This window comes from Eptatretus burgeri, chromosome 14, assembly GCF_056783735.1.
Source record: "Eptatretus burgeri isolate ZD-2024b chromosome 14, Ebu_testis_v1, whole genome shotgun sequence".
Lineage (NCBI taxonomy): Eukaryota > Metazoa > Chordata > Myxini > Myxiniformes > Myxinidae > Eptatretus > Eptatretus burgeri.
The window spans coordinates 729974-746017 of NC_140974.1; the positions used below are offsets into that span (position 1 = coordinate 729974).

Below are 16044 nucleotides of genomic sequence, written 5' to 3' on the forward strand. Positions count from 1 at the left end.
AATCACTGCTTGGCATGTATGCTTCTGTAGATCTATTAGTCCGCGTTGCTTGAAATGTATACTCCTATAGTGCTAAAGCAATCATGGTGTGTAAGATGGGCCCCTAGTTACATTTTAAAGGTGAGGAGAATGTGGTGAATTGAGGGGAATTGAGGGACATGACGCGGGATCACATGTTGTGCGTCTCGCGTATAAGGGGAGGTCTCTGCGGCACGAGTGATTGTCCCCGGGGCATTGCCATTTACATCGGCTGTTCACTTGATGCTCGTTAACTGAAGGTTCTCATTGACTGGTGAGAATGGAGATTATATCGAACTCCGTGCTTACGCGAATTTATTCTGCAATGATTAATTGCCCATGTATACGTTACTGCTTATGTACTCCTAGCTGAACCTGTATTCCCCGGTGTGCCCGCAGAAGCGGCTCCAATCAAATGGAATAAAGCCTAAACTCTGAAGGTTCATCTCTCGCTCTCATTACAATCAAGAACAGTACTTTAATAAAAAACGATTTTGTAAAAGATAAAACGAAGCCTAATTGATTTAAAAAACAACTTTGGTGGAGATTGGAAAAAAAACTGAAGTAAATGGCACCACATTCACGGCAAAAGTTACCCTCGCTCGGGAATTCGTTACATCTTTCTTATATTTCATCCAAACTTTAAGGCCGCACTTTTTTAAGCTTTTACCTCAACTTTAATACGTTATGTTGAATAACTATGTCGTAGGAAAGCATGCTGCAGCTTTATTCGTCATACACCGTCCCAAATGGCGACGCGAAGTTCCTCACTCAATCGTGTTCAGTCAGAGACGACAACACGACGTTTTAATGTTCAAATCAGAAAATGGATATTGCCGATCGTGAAAGTAAAAGTGAGAAAAAAAACCCCATTCCTCTCAGAATGACCTGTGAGCCGCCTCAACCGGAAGTTCCTCGTCTGTTGCCGGCCGTGAAATATCCCGCTCGACGATTTCACTCGCTTGTGGTAAGTGGAAGTGTCGACTTGCTAATTCTCGATTTAACGTTTGAATGTGTGGCGTTTATAACTCCAGTGTGTTCCCGTACGTGCGTGGTCGTTCGTGCGGGCACGTACGTGCGTGGTCGTTCGTGCGGGCACGTACGTGCGTGGTCGTTCGTGCGGGCACGTACGTGCGTGGCCGTTCGTGCGGGCCCGTACGTCCAAAAAAATAAATAAATAAATAAAAATAACTCGACCCACGAGCCAGAAACAACAAGCACACAGGCCGTTCCTTCGCTCTCGTGTGCCCTTACGTGCGTGGCCGTTCGTGCGGGCACGTACGTGCGTGGCCGTTCGTGCGGGCCCGTACGTGCAAAAAAAAAAATCATAAAAAAAATAACTCGAGCCACGAGCCAGAAACAACAACCACACAGGCCGTTCCTTCGCTCTCACTACCCCAAGATTGGGGTAGAAGAGATAGAGATAGAGGAAGAGGGGGACGGAGAGGGGAAGAGAGAGAGAGAGAGAGAGAGAGAGAGAGAGAGAGAGACAGAGACAGAGAGAGAGAGAGAGACAGACAGAGAGAGAGAGAGAGAGAGACAGAGAGAGAGAGAGAGAGAGAGAGAGAGAGAGACAGAGACAGAGACAGAGACAGAGACAGAGAGAGAGAGAGAGACAGAGAGAGAGACAGAGAGAGAGACAGAGAGAGAGACAGAGAGAGAGACAGAGAGAGAGACAGAGAGAGAGACAGAGAGAGAGACAGAGAGAGAGACAGAGAGAGAGACAGAGAGACAGAGAGAGAGAGAGAGAGAGAGAGAGAGAGAGAGAGACAGAGACAGAGAGAGAGAGAGAGACAGACAGAGACAGACAGACAGACAGACAGACAGACAGAGACAGACAGACAGACAGACACACAAACTTTTAGGTCCTTTAATTACGAAAGAATGTAGAAAAAGATAAAAAAAATTCAATACAACAAGTTTTTCAATGAACCCACACAACAAAGGAAAGGATAATATACAAGAGTGGAAAAAAAAAAGAAGAAAACGATTCATTTTAAAGTAATCGATAAAGCATTAACAACTAGAGTTGGAGCACTCGGTAGAGTGCAAATAAAAACCTCTGCCGCCAATACTGCTAGGTCACTCAAGTGAACCTGATATCCTATTCATTCAATTTGACGTCAACAGTGCTTACAGAGTTATAGTTTGCAACTTTCCCTTTTACTTTTAACTTTTACAAACTCAATTCATTCGTCATAACTAGATTCCTTGAGACAGAAATTAATTCTACGTGGGTATATCCACCTGAAGTTCCAAAATCAGCCGCAATTATAATTTTGGCATGTTTTTTTTGTTGGAAATCACTTATAACATGTAGAAATGCAAAAAAAAAAAAAAATCGAAATTTTTTTTGAAAAAAAGGTTGCAAAATTTTGTTTTTTTTCTCTAACAATTTTTTTTTGGTGGGGGGGGGGGTGGAAATCACTTAAAACATGCAGAAATGCAAAAACAAAAATTCTAATATTTTAAAAAATGGCCGCCATAGCGGCCATATTGGACTTTGGACCAAGTCCAAAATCTAATGGCATGATCCTTGAACCATACCTAATCCCCCACCAAGTTTCGTCAAAATCCGTCAAGGGATTTTTCCGTAATACTGTTCACAAACAAACAAACAGACGGGTGAAAACAGTAACCTCCGTCCATTTTCGATGGCGGAGGTTAACAAGAGAGTTTATATAAACGGATGCTCCAATTGTAAATTTTAAAAATAATACATTCGAGAAAGCCATCAATCAAAACAAAAAAAAGGAAAAAAAAACACTATCGTTGTCCAAAAGACATACAATACAAAGAATGAAATTACACACACATTTTTAATTCATTCTCATTAACCTTACACATTTTTCCAACACACCAATTTTCAACAAATCCATTAATATTTGCATTATTACTCTTGAAATTGAATTCCAGTTTTTGCCATGTTGAAACCAGGGATTGAAAATACAGGATCACATTACATTGCTCTGATGGTTTTCCTTTAATTTTTGCCTTTCTCGACAAGTAAATTGCTAGTTTAGCCTCTGACAATGCATAATTCAAAAACAAAATTAACTTTTCATCTGCCGAAGCAACTCTAAGCCCAAAGATAAAAACCCGGAGGGAAAACCGAACATTTACTCGATCAAATGTGTTCTTCAGTAGAAGAAAAAAATCTTCAGTGATGTTACAAAAAGTACAAAGCGCTGAAACAGCAACATCAATTCGGTTGACAAAAGTGTTTGTTGGCATTGTCCAGTGAGCAAGTCTCCATTGCAAGTCACCTGACCTTTTTGTTATTGGTGTGCAATACATTAATTCCCATGCAGGTTCAGAAGGGGTGGCATCCGGCAAAAACGTTTTCCAGCTCAGCACTCCTACTGCAGAGGTATTTATATTAATAACAGAAAGACAGAAACGAGAAATACTGTAGATTTGCTGTCAAGACTGCTAAATAAACCAGCGCCAATACTGACAGTAGATGGAGTAGAACTCGTGAATTGGACAAGTAAGCTTGGAAGTGAAGGCTTATGGGGTATCCATTTGACCTCAGTACTCCACTGCAGCCCAAGTTTAAAGGATGTACGGATGACATCTACAAGTACTTTGCCTACAGCTCCTAATGACCTGGTGCCAGTGATTTCAGCATTTTCTTTCACAGATTTCCAGCAACAATTGGATGAGTCACGAAGATGCCAAACATTTTTGATATCAGCTGAAATTAAGTTTTGTGAAAAATAATGGCTTTTGGGAACATTGGGGAAGAGTGGGTTGAGGAATAGAGGTTCTCCCACAAACATTTTAATGTCATACAAATCCTTCTGGCGGGTCACCACGACTGCTTGCCAAGCATTCAACAGACTCTGGTAAAACAGAGGACGGTCAGACGTGTCAATCCTTTTTGGATCAATTAGGAACAACTTAAGGCCGGAGCCGAGCAATCCAGCTTGTCTCAATATTCGTTGTGCTACGGGGCACCAGGGCAGTTTTTCCACATTGATCACTCCTCGTCGATGCAGCAACGCGCTGCATCTGCTCATGCTCCCATACCTGACCTGATCTGTGTTACTGCAATATTTTATGAACCACTCAAGAGATTCCAACCATACTTGACACATTTATAGACTGCAATACAAAGATGAACTGATTCAATTTTAGATTGACCGGGTCAGGGGTCATGTGCCCTTTGAAAATAATTTCGTGGACCATAACTCGAGTTTTCAGCATCTGATGTTCTCTCATTCTCACTTTCTCTCACTTTCTCTCTCTTTCTCTCTTTCTCTCTCTTTCTCTCTTTCTCTCTCTTTCTCTCTCTTTCTCTCACCCTTTCTCTCACCCTTTCTCTCACCCTTTCTCTCACCCTTTCTCTCACCCTTTCTCTCAGCCTTTCTCTCACTCTTTCTCTCACTCTTTCTCTCAACCCTTTCTCTCAACCCTTTCTCTCAACCCTTTCTCTCACCCTTTCTCTCACCCTTTCTCTCACCCTTTCTCTCACCCTTTCTCTCACCCTTTCTCTCACCCTTTCTCTCACCCTTTCTCTCACCCTTTCTCTCACCCTTTCTCTCACCCTTTCTCTCACCCTTTCTCTCTCCCTTTCTCTCACCCTTTCTCTCACCCTTTCTCTCACCCTTTCTCTCACCCTTTCTCTCACCCTTTCTCTCACCCTTTCTCTCACCCTTTCTCTCACCCTTTCTCTCACCCTTTCTCTCACCCTTTCTCTCACCCTTTCTCTCACCCTTTCTCTCACCCTTTCTCTCACCCTTTCTCTCACCCTTTCTCTCACCCTTTCTCTCACCCTTTCTCTCACCCTTTCTCTCACCCTTTCTCTCACCCTTTCTCTCACCCTTTCTCTCACCCTTTCTCTCACCCTTTCTCTCACCCTTTCTCTCACCCTTTCTCTCACCCTTTCTCTCACCCTTTCTCTCACCCTTTCTCTCACCCTTTCTCTCACCCTTTCTCTCACCCTTTCTCTCACCCTTTCTCTCACCCTTTCTCTCACCCTTTCTCTCACCCTTTCTCTCACCCTTTCCCTCACCCTTTCCCTCACCCTTTCCCTCACCCTTTCCCTCACCCTTTCCCTCACCCTTTCCCTCACCCTTTCCCTCACCCTTTCCCTCACCCTTTCCCTCACCCTTTCCCTCACCCTTTCCCTCACCCTTTCCCTCACCCTTTCCCTCACCCTTTCCCTCACCCTTTCCCTCACCCTTTCCCTCACCCTTTCCCTCACCCTTTCCCTCACCCTTTCCCTCACCCTTTCCCTCACCCTTTCCCTCACCCTTTCCCTCACCCTTTCCCTCACCCTTTCCCTCACCCTTTCCCTCACCCTTTCCCTCACCCTTTCCCTCACCCTTTCCCTCACCCTTTCCCTCACCCTTTCCCTCACCCTTTCCCTCACCCTTTCCCTCACCCTTTCTCTCTCCAGGGACTTTTAATTGAGATCAAATATAACGGTGGGTGGAGGCATATGCAATGATACATTTGTGTCAAATTCTACTTTCTTGTTCTTTAAGTTTCTTTAAGGAACCAATAGTGCATCTATCACTATAAAACTACCTTTCTGTCAATCTACAGTATCACAGGGTGGTGACCTTGCTCGTGCAAGATTCTGCATGGCTGGAGCCAGACAAGTCAACACGGGGGAACATTCTGCTATAACCGATGAGTGAGATTTTAGAAATGATTTACAAGAAGAATGGCAGATATATTGCTTGGGCTTTGTGCTGGGATCCCAGCTTATGAAAAATGTGCAGTTGGAGGTGTGAGGGTGGGGGGGGGGCGTTTATACGAAAAGTTTAGTCTTCATGAAAAGTGTAGTTATTAAAATATAAGGTATATACCCCCATTTACATTTGTTGTAATATTTCGCTCTCTACCATTGTCTTAAGGAATAAGTCATTCTGATTATTTGTGCACCTCTGGAAGACTGTTTGTTTGGTCTAGGACAGGGTAAAGTGTGTTGTCTCTTCCTTCTTCCGTGTAAAATCGGGCGGAGGATGGGCGAGGAAGCAGTGTCGTGGTGCACGCCTTTCTAACCCCTTCTTCTCGATGCCCTGAGCCAGAGGAAGAAGCTCGACTCTCCCACAGAAGCACATTGATTGGCAGTGAGAAAGGTGGCGCACCAATGGCCCATACTCCTTGGAGTTAGTGGTCATGGTGTGGGTCCAAAAATGCAACAGTATATTCACTGTCTTTCACAAAGATGACAACACAGCTTGCTCTCATTTTCTTCAATCATATCCTTATGGAAACTTTACCATGTGACCAATATCACCTTGTGCAGAACACATTTTAATATTGACTATTTTGACACCCTTGTAGCTACCTCAGTTCACAAGGCTTATTGTAGCTTGGAGCACACCACTCCACAATGAATCACTCACTGCAACTGTCATTTGGCTTGGTGACATTCTCACTTCAATAGTAACAATGGAATGAAGCAACCAAAACTTGATGTGAATTACTTCCGCCACCGAAGGTGAAGGAGGTTACGTTTTCACCCCTTTCTGTTTGTCTGTTTGTTTGCCTGTGTACAGGATATCTTAAAAAGTTGTGAACGGATCCGGATGAAATTTTGTAGACAGGTTCGGTGTGTGGCGAGGAGGAACGGATTAGATTTTGGTGAAGATCTGGATCTGATAACTTTTAAAGTGATTCTTCATCCTGGAGAGATATGGCTAAATCAATAAAAACAGGAGATCTCAAAAAAGTTGTGGACAGATTCGGATAAAACTTGGTGGGCACACGTGTGTGGCAAGGACAAATTGATTCGATTTTGGTGAAGGACTGAATCCTCATCTGGATATGAGACTTGCACTACTGATCAAAAGTTTGAGAACACTCCTGTTTTTACAGTTTTCACTGAAATTTAATCAGTTTAATGTTTCAATGTACTCTGACATTAAAGCATAGAACAAGTATACAATTGCAGATAAAAAGGAAATCATGAAATCGTTTTGTTGAACAAAATTTCATCCAAATTTTTGACTCAAAGTTGCCACCTTTTGCAGACATAACAGCCGAACATGCTCGTGGCATTCTTTCTACAATGGAAATCAAATATTGTTCGAAAAGTTCTTCCCAACACTGTTGCAGAAGTTCCCACAAATGTGTTGCACTTGTAGGTTGCTTTGCTTTCACCCTTCTGTCCAGTTCATCCCAAACCAGCTCGATGGGGTTTAAGTCTGGAGACTGGACTGGCCATTCCATGATTTGAAGCCTACTGTCTTGTTCTTTTCTTCTCAGGTAGTTCTGACATAGTCTGGAGGTATGTTTTGGGTCGTTATCTTGCTGTAGGATGAACCCCTGACCAACTAGGTGTAGACCAAAGGGTATTGCATGGTGCTGCAAAATGCTGTGGTAGCCCTTTTGGTTCAGGGTGCCAGTCACTCTGTGCAAGTTGCCAACTCTGGATCCAGCAAAAGAGCCCCAGATCATCACGCTTTCTCCTCCATGTTTGACAGTTGGTGTCACACAGTGAGGAACCATCCTTTCGCCTACTCGACAGCTTACAAAAACCCTGCGTGATGAACCGAAGATTTCAAATTTTGATTCATCGGTCCATGACCTTCTTCCAGTTTTCAGTTGTCCATTGGCGGTGCTTTATGGCCCAGTCAAGCCTCTTTTTCTTATTTTGCCATCTTAGCAATGGCTTTCTTACTGCCACTTGACCTGTCAAAACTGCAGCTCGAAGTCTTCTCTTCACAGTTGAAACTGAGACTTCCTTACTTCGACCAGTGTTAAGCTGTGCTTGAAGCTGCTGTCCTGTGAGCTGCCCATCATGCAAGCTGTTGACTCTCAGAAACTTGTCTTCTGATTGTGTTGTGGCTTTGGGTCTGCCAGACCACTTCCTGTCAGAGTTTCCAAGTGCCTTTTGATGATGTAGGAAACTGTACTCACCGACACCTTGGTTTGCTTTGCAATTTCTCTGAAGGAAAGACCTACACTTTTAAGGGTTATAATGGTCTGTCTGTTTTCCTTTGTTAATTGTCTTTTTCTCGCCATTATGATAGCAATATACTACTTCCTGCAGTGTAATATTGTCCAAATAATGCTTCAGAGGGTGTAGCAATACAGTCTGTTCCAACACTGCTTTTATACAAACCTTTTATACAGGTTTGTAACTAATCAACAAAACTTGGCACACCTGAAGGAATTGTGTGCATCGACTTTCAAGGCTTAATTTACTTCCATTGCTGCAAAACAGCTGCAGTTGCTCACCCATTACTTGTTCTCTGAAAAGGGCCTTTTTAACAACTCTGAAATTTAAATTATTTTTTCAGTTTTTGGTAACCTAAACTTCTTTTTTTAACCTCTGGCAGTTTACCACTTAGCTTTGTACCATTTCAGGTTATTCACTGGACTTGAACTGCTTAAATTTCAGTAAAAACTGAAAAATGTGGGTGTTCTAAAACTTTTGACTGGTAGTGTATTTAATTTTTGAAAGTAATTCTTCACCATTGAGAGATTGGGCCAAAAATGATATATTGTTACGAATTTGGAAGCCTTTTGCACACACTCAGCAGTCCCATAGTTCAGTTATTTCGTTAAGTATATGTGGATCGTTAGAATCCCTCCCCTATGTCTAATGGGTTAATTTCATGTGTGCGCTGCGGGTTTCTTTGATAGTCAGATTTTTTTACATCTTTAAATCTGCCAACGCCAACAAAACCCTCACTTCACTCCTCCCACTCTGCGGGCGAACAAGCGCTTCACCCGCTCAACCTTCACTTCACACCACGGCGCCATAAGGCCAAAAAAAAAAAATGTTGCATTGGCGTAACGGGTCACTGAAAAATAGGGTAGGTAGGTAGGGATTTTTTAATTTTTTTTTTTTTTTAATAAATCCCTCCCAAAATCTCCCTCGGCTCGAGTACCCCCCCCTTTTTGTCGGCGACCCCCCCCCCCCACTCAAAAAAAAAACTAGTACAGTGAACCTTGCCTAAATCGAACTTGCATAAGTCGAATAATTGCCTAAGTCAAAGATCTTATCAAGTTCTCTTCACTTTATATTCTTTTGTTTTTACACCTTTAAATCTCAGCTATTTCTTCAGTCCTAACAGATTCGACTTAGACAAGGTTGACTGTAGTTTTTACAACAGCCAGTGGCGTACTGTCGTACATGGTAGACAAAGCATTGGAGGGGCAGAGCATTGTTCACGAACAACACTCTGCCCCTCCAATGCTTTGTCTACTGAGTACGATGGTACACCACTGACAACAGCTCTAAGATGTGGAAATTCTATCGTCAGATGCCAGGAAATCCCATATGAAGACCCTTTAAATATTTTTTTTTCCCTGGGGGAGGCCCCCCAAACTTCCTGCTGGGGCTCGGGCCTTTCGCCTTTGGCGGATGAAGCCCCCCTTTCCCCAAGATCCTGAATCAGCCCCTGCCAAGCCTGAGATATCTCAGGCACCATCTCCAGGGGAATACACAAGATGCTGGTTTATAGCCTTTTCGGTGCTGTTCACACATATATCAACATTTTTAATAGCAAATACAGTGAACTCTGCCGAAGTCAAACCTCTCTAAGTCAAATAATCGCCCAAGTTGAAGTAATTTTTTTAACAAATCATGCAAAACATGTCTTTACCTCTGGTAAGACAAATTTCTTCGAAATCGAACAGATTTTTGTGGTCCCAAGAGACGACGAAGCGATAACCGAAGTCGTCTAAGATAGACACCTTTTCCGCCGCCAAAACGTCTGAAAAGGACCCTCCCTCACTGCTAGACGCTTGCACGGAGGAAAGTATTGGAGCAGTGTCACAATTTACGTCTGCAATTCCCTGAATGATATCTCCAAGCCTCGCATCTTTGTCGCATTTTCGTAAGACGCTGAACAGTTTTTTTAGGCCCAAGCATGCCAGTAATCTTGATAGAGTACGCGGCCATGTTGGAAACAACAGACGACGTACTGATCGAGCGAGGCGCAATATCTCTCCCTCGTACAGATGATATGCAGAGCCGTTTCGCACACTCACACACACACACACACACACACACACACACACACACACACACACACACACACACACACACACACACACACACACACACACACACACACACACACACACACACACACACGCAGCGAGCTAAACTATGACATATGCATAGCGCAGCGTGCAGCGGGTTCTGTCCGAAACACTTCCGGGTTTTTGCGATCGCGATCGCAATCAACAAGATACTTGATATCGATTATGAAAAAAAACAAAAAAAAAACCGTAGGGTCGGCGGAATTTTTAGGGTCGGGCGGGTTACGCCAATGCAACATTTTTTTTTTTTTTGGCCTAATGCACGTGTTTCTGACTACGGACGTGGGCGGAGCCCCCTCGCTTTGGAGCTCTGACTTCGCCCCATCAAAAAAGAATGTCTCCCCTGTTGACACTGGGGATGGCAAAAGAGCCTCTCTCGGGGGAGGAACGCCGACACGCCCCTCCTCCAATCACGGCTGGCCACCACGACACCCGAAACCCCTTGTCCAATCTGGAGGCGAGTTACCAGAGAAACGGATCCCTCCACCCCGCACGGGGGGGGGGGTGGGGGGCATAAAGAGAATCGCGAGGCGCTCAAAGACGAGTGGGGGTCCTTTTTCGGTCGTGCCTTGGTTATTTTGGTTCCCGTCTTCATTCCCTGGTCGTCGTCGTCATTCGTTGGTGGCTGGTCATCCATAGGATCCTGGTTGCTCGCTGAATTCTGGCTGTGGGTTTGAGTCCCACCATGGTGGTTCGTGTGCGCTCGTTGGATTGTTCATGTGGAGCGCTCGAGCTGGGGACCCCGATCCCTTTAACGGACTCCGAGCTCACAAGTGCGGGTCGGCCAGACTGCACGAGGTGGCCAGGTACCTGACCAAACTCGAACCCCCAGCTTGCCTATCCTCTGTGGCTGGAGGGTCCGAATAAAGGCCAGTTGGCTCCATGTCTTTTTGGGTGTGTGTGTCGGTCTGTGGCCAGTCTTATAATTATAATTGCATGAGTGCCTTGCTTATTGGACATTGCAATTTAGTCGGATTAACTCTGCTCTGTCTCCTTTCCTGATCATTGTGAATAAACCCCGTGTTAAATGTACCAGCTCGTTTTCTGTGCTTTCTCTCATTGGCCTAGCATGGTTCGGGTTTGAGTTATAGTGAGGTGAATTGTGCCATAGATTGTTATTTGGACCGGCACGGCTTTGGTAATTCCTGCTCGGTTATGCCGGATCCGAGTCGGTAACAGCGACTCGGTTCGGACAAAACCGGCCGAGGGTGTGGCTTCCCCGGTAACTAGACCGCGTGGCTCATTAGGTGGAATTGGAATCGGACAAAAAGACCCTAACCACGCGGTTGAAATATTGGCGACCACGGTCCATTAAGCGACCCGTCGACTTCGGAGTTATCCAGAGTGACGACCTTCAATTCTGGGTGTTCGGTGGGAGACGGCCAACTGCTCCATCTAGAGGTCGTTCCCCGCCCCCGAACCCGGCACCACAACAATATTGTATGATATTTCAAAAATGTATTGGGCCTGATCTGTTCTCATGGATCAGTCAATGCATGGCGGAGGTATGCATTCCACTGAGTGCCCTTTTAGTTTTGTATTGCTTTTATTACTGCTTGTGTTTCACATACAGTCATTTGTCTAGGCTTTGTGGTCTCCCATCAGTTGCCTTCCTTGTTTGTTCTTTTTTTGTATGCGAGGCTCATGGAGGAGCTAGAAATAGAATGGATCAGAACATAACGAAACATCAGGTACATCAGAAAGAGAAGGGAATGGGGGGGGGGGGCACACTAACGGCAGGATTGAGGCACAAGCAAAATTTGGAGAACCAAGGGATGTGGTGAAGAATGATGGTTAGGGGAAGATGGATACAGCCACAAACTCAGGGAGGAAGCAAACTCTCAGGAAGGAAAAACTGGGAACCTGGAAAGAAGAGGCTTTGGGAAGAATAATGGGGTTATAAAAGGCCATGGTTTTGCTTGGGAGATTATCTGAGATTACAGGGAACAGGTGGCTTGAACATCTGGAGGGAAGAATGAGATTGCAGAGAATGTGGAAGTTGATTCCACAGACAGGGAAGTAGAGGAATGAAAGAGTAGAGGTGAGCACTGATTCTGGATTTTGGGAGTAGGACAAGAAGGGGGTTACTGGAAGACCATGTTTGCCATGTGGGAACATGATGTTGAGGGAAGAGCAGGGAAAGGGCAGAGGGTGTAAGAGCAGAAAGAAGGTGGTAGAAGACAGAGAGACCACCAACCTGTCAGCAATGTGGAAGTGATAGGCCATAGACTCAGCTTCATCGCTGGAGATTCCAATGATCTTGAAGGCCTTGGTTTCTGTGACGTCAAGTTAAGTAAGGTATTAGGCAATGACGCCAGGACAGAGGGGAGATTAGTATTCCATCAAGCTGCAGACGAAGGCCATGTTGATGGATAAGAGTTCAGGTGCACAAAGGCAGGACTTTGTGTGACGGAGCATGACTTGCTGTGGAGGCCAACTTTGACATGTGGTTTGCCCAATAAAGATCATCGCTCATCGAGAGGCCCAAAAGTTTGATTTACAACATCCTTGACAGGGAGAGAAGATGAGAGGATTCCGTTGAGAGCCACACATTGGCTACGAGAGTCGAGGAACTCAATAAGCCATGGGGGGAGTTGGCACTGAATGCCATAAGCAGAGAGTTTGGAGACTAAGGCAGGATACCAGACTGTATTGATTGCTTGAGATATGTCGATGGAGACAGCCCTCATCTCATGTCTGACATTGAGGGCCTCCATCCATTGTTAGGTGAGTGGATGCAGCATGTCCAATGTGGAGTGATCTGGTGTAAATCCAAACTGATGACCTGAGATGAGGCCATCAGAGAAAAGGAAGTATTTCATGTCAACTGCAATGATGGATTCCATTTCCTTGCTGATGATTGGATGTAAGTTGATAGGTCTGGAGCTGAGCGGATCCGTTTTTGCACCTTTTTACCTCCACCACCAAGCCGAAGGTGGATGGAAGTTATGTTTTCACACGTCTATCGATCTGTTTGTTTGTTACTTGCGAAAATCGAAGATTTTTCAAGTATTGTGGTTGGCTGCCTACGCTATTTCATTTGTTGGGTAGTCGATCTCGTCGAAAAAAAAAAAAAAATTCAAAAAATTTTTTTTGAAATTTGTTCCACCCTTATTATCAGTATTTCCCTCGATATGTTTGTCTGTCTGTTCGGTCCAGTGCTCCGTTAATACAATGGCGATTTTGATGAAACTTGGTTAGTAGGTTCATACCATGACCTAGTTGTGTGCAAATGAGAACCGTTGTTATGGACACCACCGTTGCCTAGCAACGGGACTTTGAAATTTTTGAAAAATCATAAAAAAAATTTTTTTTCAAAAATCGGGCCACGAGCGACTGTGGGCAGTACATTCAGCCATATTGTCAAAAATTTCCAGCCGGATCCTATGAAAACTGTCGGACAAGATAGACTTTGAATGAACCCTGGTCGAAAACAATAAAAAAACGAAGTTCGTTATATCTCAGAGACTATGAGTCAGATATACATGAAACTGGTATGGTAGGTTCATGGTATGTCCTAGTTATGTGTGAGAAAGAACCGCTACTATGGACCTCTCCGTTGCCGAGCAACGGCCGAAAAACCTCTAAATGTGGGGTTATTTTAACGAAAAAAACAATCTGCAGCATTAACCCTTGAAGGTAGAATCATGAATTTTCTTGTGCTTGATCCTCAGGTCATTCCCCATCGAACGGGCCCATCGCGTCAGGTTCTATTGGGTAGGCGACTACCCATGTCCGCCGACCGGCTTGTCTGTCTGTATTTCAATCGCCTTCACGTCACAATTCAAAACCGATCGTCATGCAACTTTACCAAGTTGTAGAGGTAGTCTCACACATCCATTTAGATTTTAGACGCTCGACATTGCTCACGCGTGCGCGCGCACACACACACACATACACACACACACACTTACACACACACACACACACACACACACACACACACACACACACACACACACACACACTCATGCACACACCCATACACACAGACACGCAAATGCACAAGCACACACATTTATGCACGCGACATTGCGCACGCACACACACACACACACACACACACACACACACACACACACACACACACACACACACACACACACACACACACACACACACACACACACGCGCACACACACACTCTCAGTGTCTTGTATAGTGACAGCGATAATTCAGAGAAAGATGTAGTGTCAGTTAAAAGCAAGATCATGAAGATTGTGTGTCGGGAAAGCATTCCTTTGAGCTCTTGAAAATCAACCTGGACGGGCCATTGTACAAGAGAACACCGTGACAAGACAAACCTTCAACAGCCATGGTGGACGAGGTGAACGCGTGTGAGTTGTGCCGGCAGGACTGGGACACTGGGCAGTGGAAATAACTACTCATGGGAATCGGAGTTGGATATTGCATGTAATGGTGGCATTCAAATTGTACGTAATTATTAGACATCTTGTGACACGCAGATGTGAACTGAGGTTATTATATTGTTACGGATCTGGAAACCATTTGCATTCAACATACAGGTCCCAAAAGTCAGTTATCCCGTTAAGTACATGTGTAGTCAGATCCCTTTCCTTTTGTCTAATGGGAGAATCAAAAATGTGCGTTGCGATTTCTTTTTAGTTAGGTTATTAAATCTTTACATCCAACGAACCCTCAAACGAACAACCAACCACCATTCCATTCCCCATCACGACCCACTACCCACTGGCTGTCGACAAACACTCTGACTTGCCAAGGCAGGGTCTTGCAGCCATTCCTTGCTGCTTCCTCCAGTGTCCCAATTCAATCTGGCGGTGGGTCCTTTTTTAGCGAGTCTGCAGTAGAGTGAACGGCTTTTTCCGGCCTGGCCGAAATTCTGCCCAGAAAGGGCGGACCCATGGAAGCCCCATCCAAGCAGGGCGAACAGTGACATCGGCTTCACCAAGGCCCTCCCCTATCGAGGGGGATCTATAAAAATGACGGGTGGGTTTGCGAGGTCATCGTGTTATTTGGGGTTTCGCTGGATTCTTGAGTGGTTACGAGCAGTGGCTACGAGGGGCTGTTACGAGTTCTTAGTTGGTTTTTGCTGTCACGAGGGTTGAGCAGAGGGTCATCGAGGCGGCGAACGCGTCTCTGCTGGGCCTCCACAAGGAAGGGCAGAGCGACCCCGACCTCCCTCCGTGGACTTTTGAAACTATTCACCAACCGAGCTCCGCCACGAACCACGAGTCCCCCACGTGCGACTGAGACCAGGCCGATGACCATTGGCATGTGCCGCAGCATGGAGTACCCCCTTTCTCCGATGGCCAGGTACCCATCCGGACTCTGACCCCCAGCTCGTCTCTCTCTCATCGGCTGGAGGGTCCAATAAAGAACTCTGGGTTTCTTTTCTTTTTGTGTGTGGGCCCGTCTTGTAAATAGAACTGAGTAAGTGTTTTTGCTGATTGTAAATATTTCCCTGATTGCATACTTGCATCGTCTGGCCTTTGTCTTTATTTTACTGTAAATAAAACAATTGTAGAAATTTTCCCAGTCCGTTTCCGTCCTCTTGTATTGGTCCAGCATGGTTCGGGTCTGAGTATAAGTGGGGTTTCATCCCCGGTAATCGGTCTATCATAGCTGGCACGGCTTTGGCAGTTTCCGCTCGGCTGCACCCGAACCGGAGTTTGTAGTCGGTAGTTGGAACTCTACCGCAGTCGGTAGAGTGACCCGGTTCGAGCAAGACGTGCCGAGGGCGTGGTTTCCCCGGTAGTCGAAATCGCGTAGTTAATTAGGTAAATTGGTTTTAGACAAACAGACCCTATGCTACGCGGTTGAGATATTGGCGTCCACGGTCGGTTCAACGACTTATCCGGAGCGACGGCCTACAATTCCGGCGAGTCTGGTGGGAGACGGCGTAACCTCCCCCACCAAGCGGTCGTTCTCGCCACCGACCCCCGGCCCACAGCAATGTATAAAAGACGTTCCACTACTGATTTCCAAATGTGTGTCGACGATCCAATATTCTAAATAGCACATACTTTGTTG

The 16044-nt window shown here is 45.2% G+C and overlaps 1 protein-coding gene across 5 annotated transcripts in view; it reads left to right on the forward strand.

The window, feature by feature from the left end:
- Window positions 1-805: 805 nt before the first annotated feature.
- LOC147012531 (retinoblastoma-associated protein-like) overlaps window positions 806-16044 on the forward strand; it is a 154964-nt gene continuing 139725 nt past the window's right edge. For 2 of the 5 annotated variants that reach the window (XM_085853514.1, XM_085853515.1), the window contains exons 1-2: window positions 807-985; window positions 5572-5662. In XM_085853514.1, the coding sequence (XP_085709640.1) occupies window positions 5610-5662 (53 nt within the window). In that variant the 5' untranslated portion in view covers window positions 807-985; window positions 5572-5609. Of the gene's footprint in view, window positions 986-5571; window positions 5663-16044 lie in introns of all 5 variants that reach the window. The other 3 variants (XM_085853513.1, XM_085853516.1, XM_085853517.1) reach the window with 3 other exon arrangements.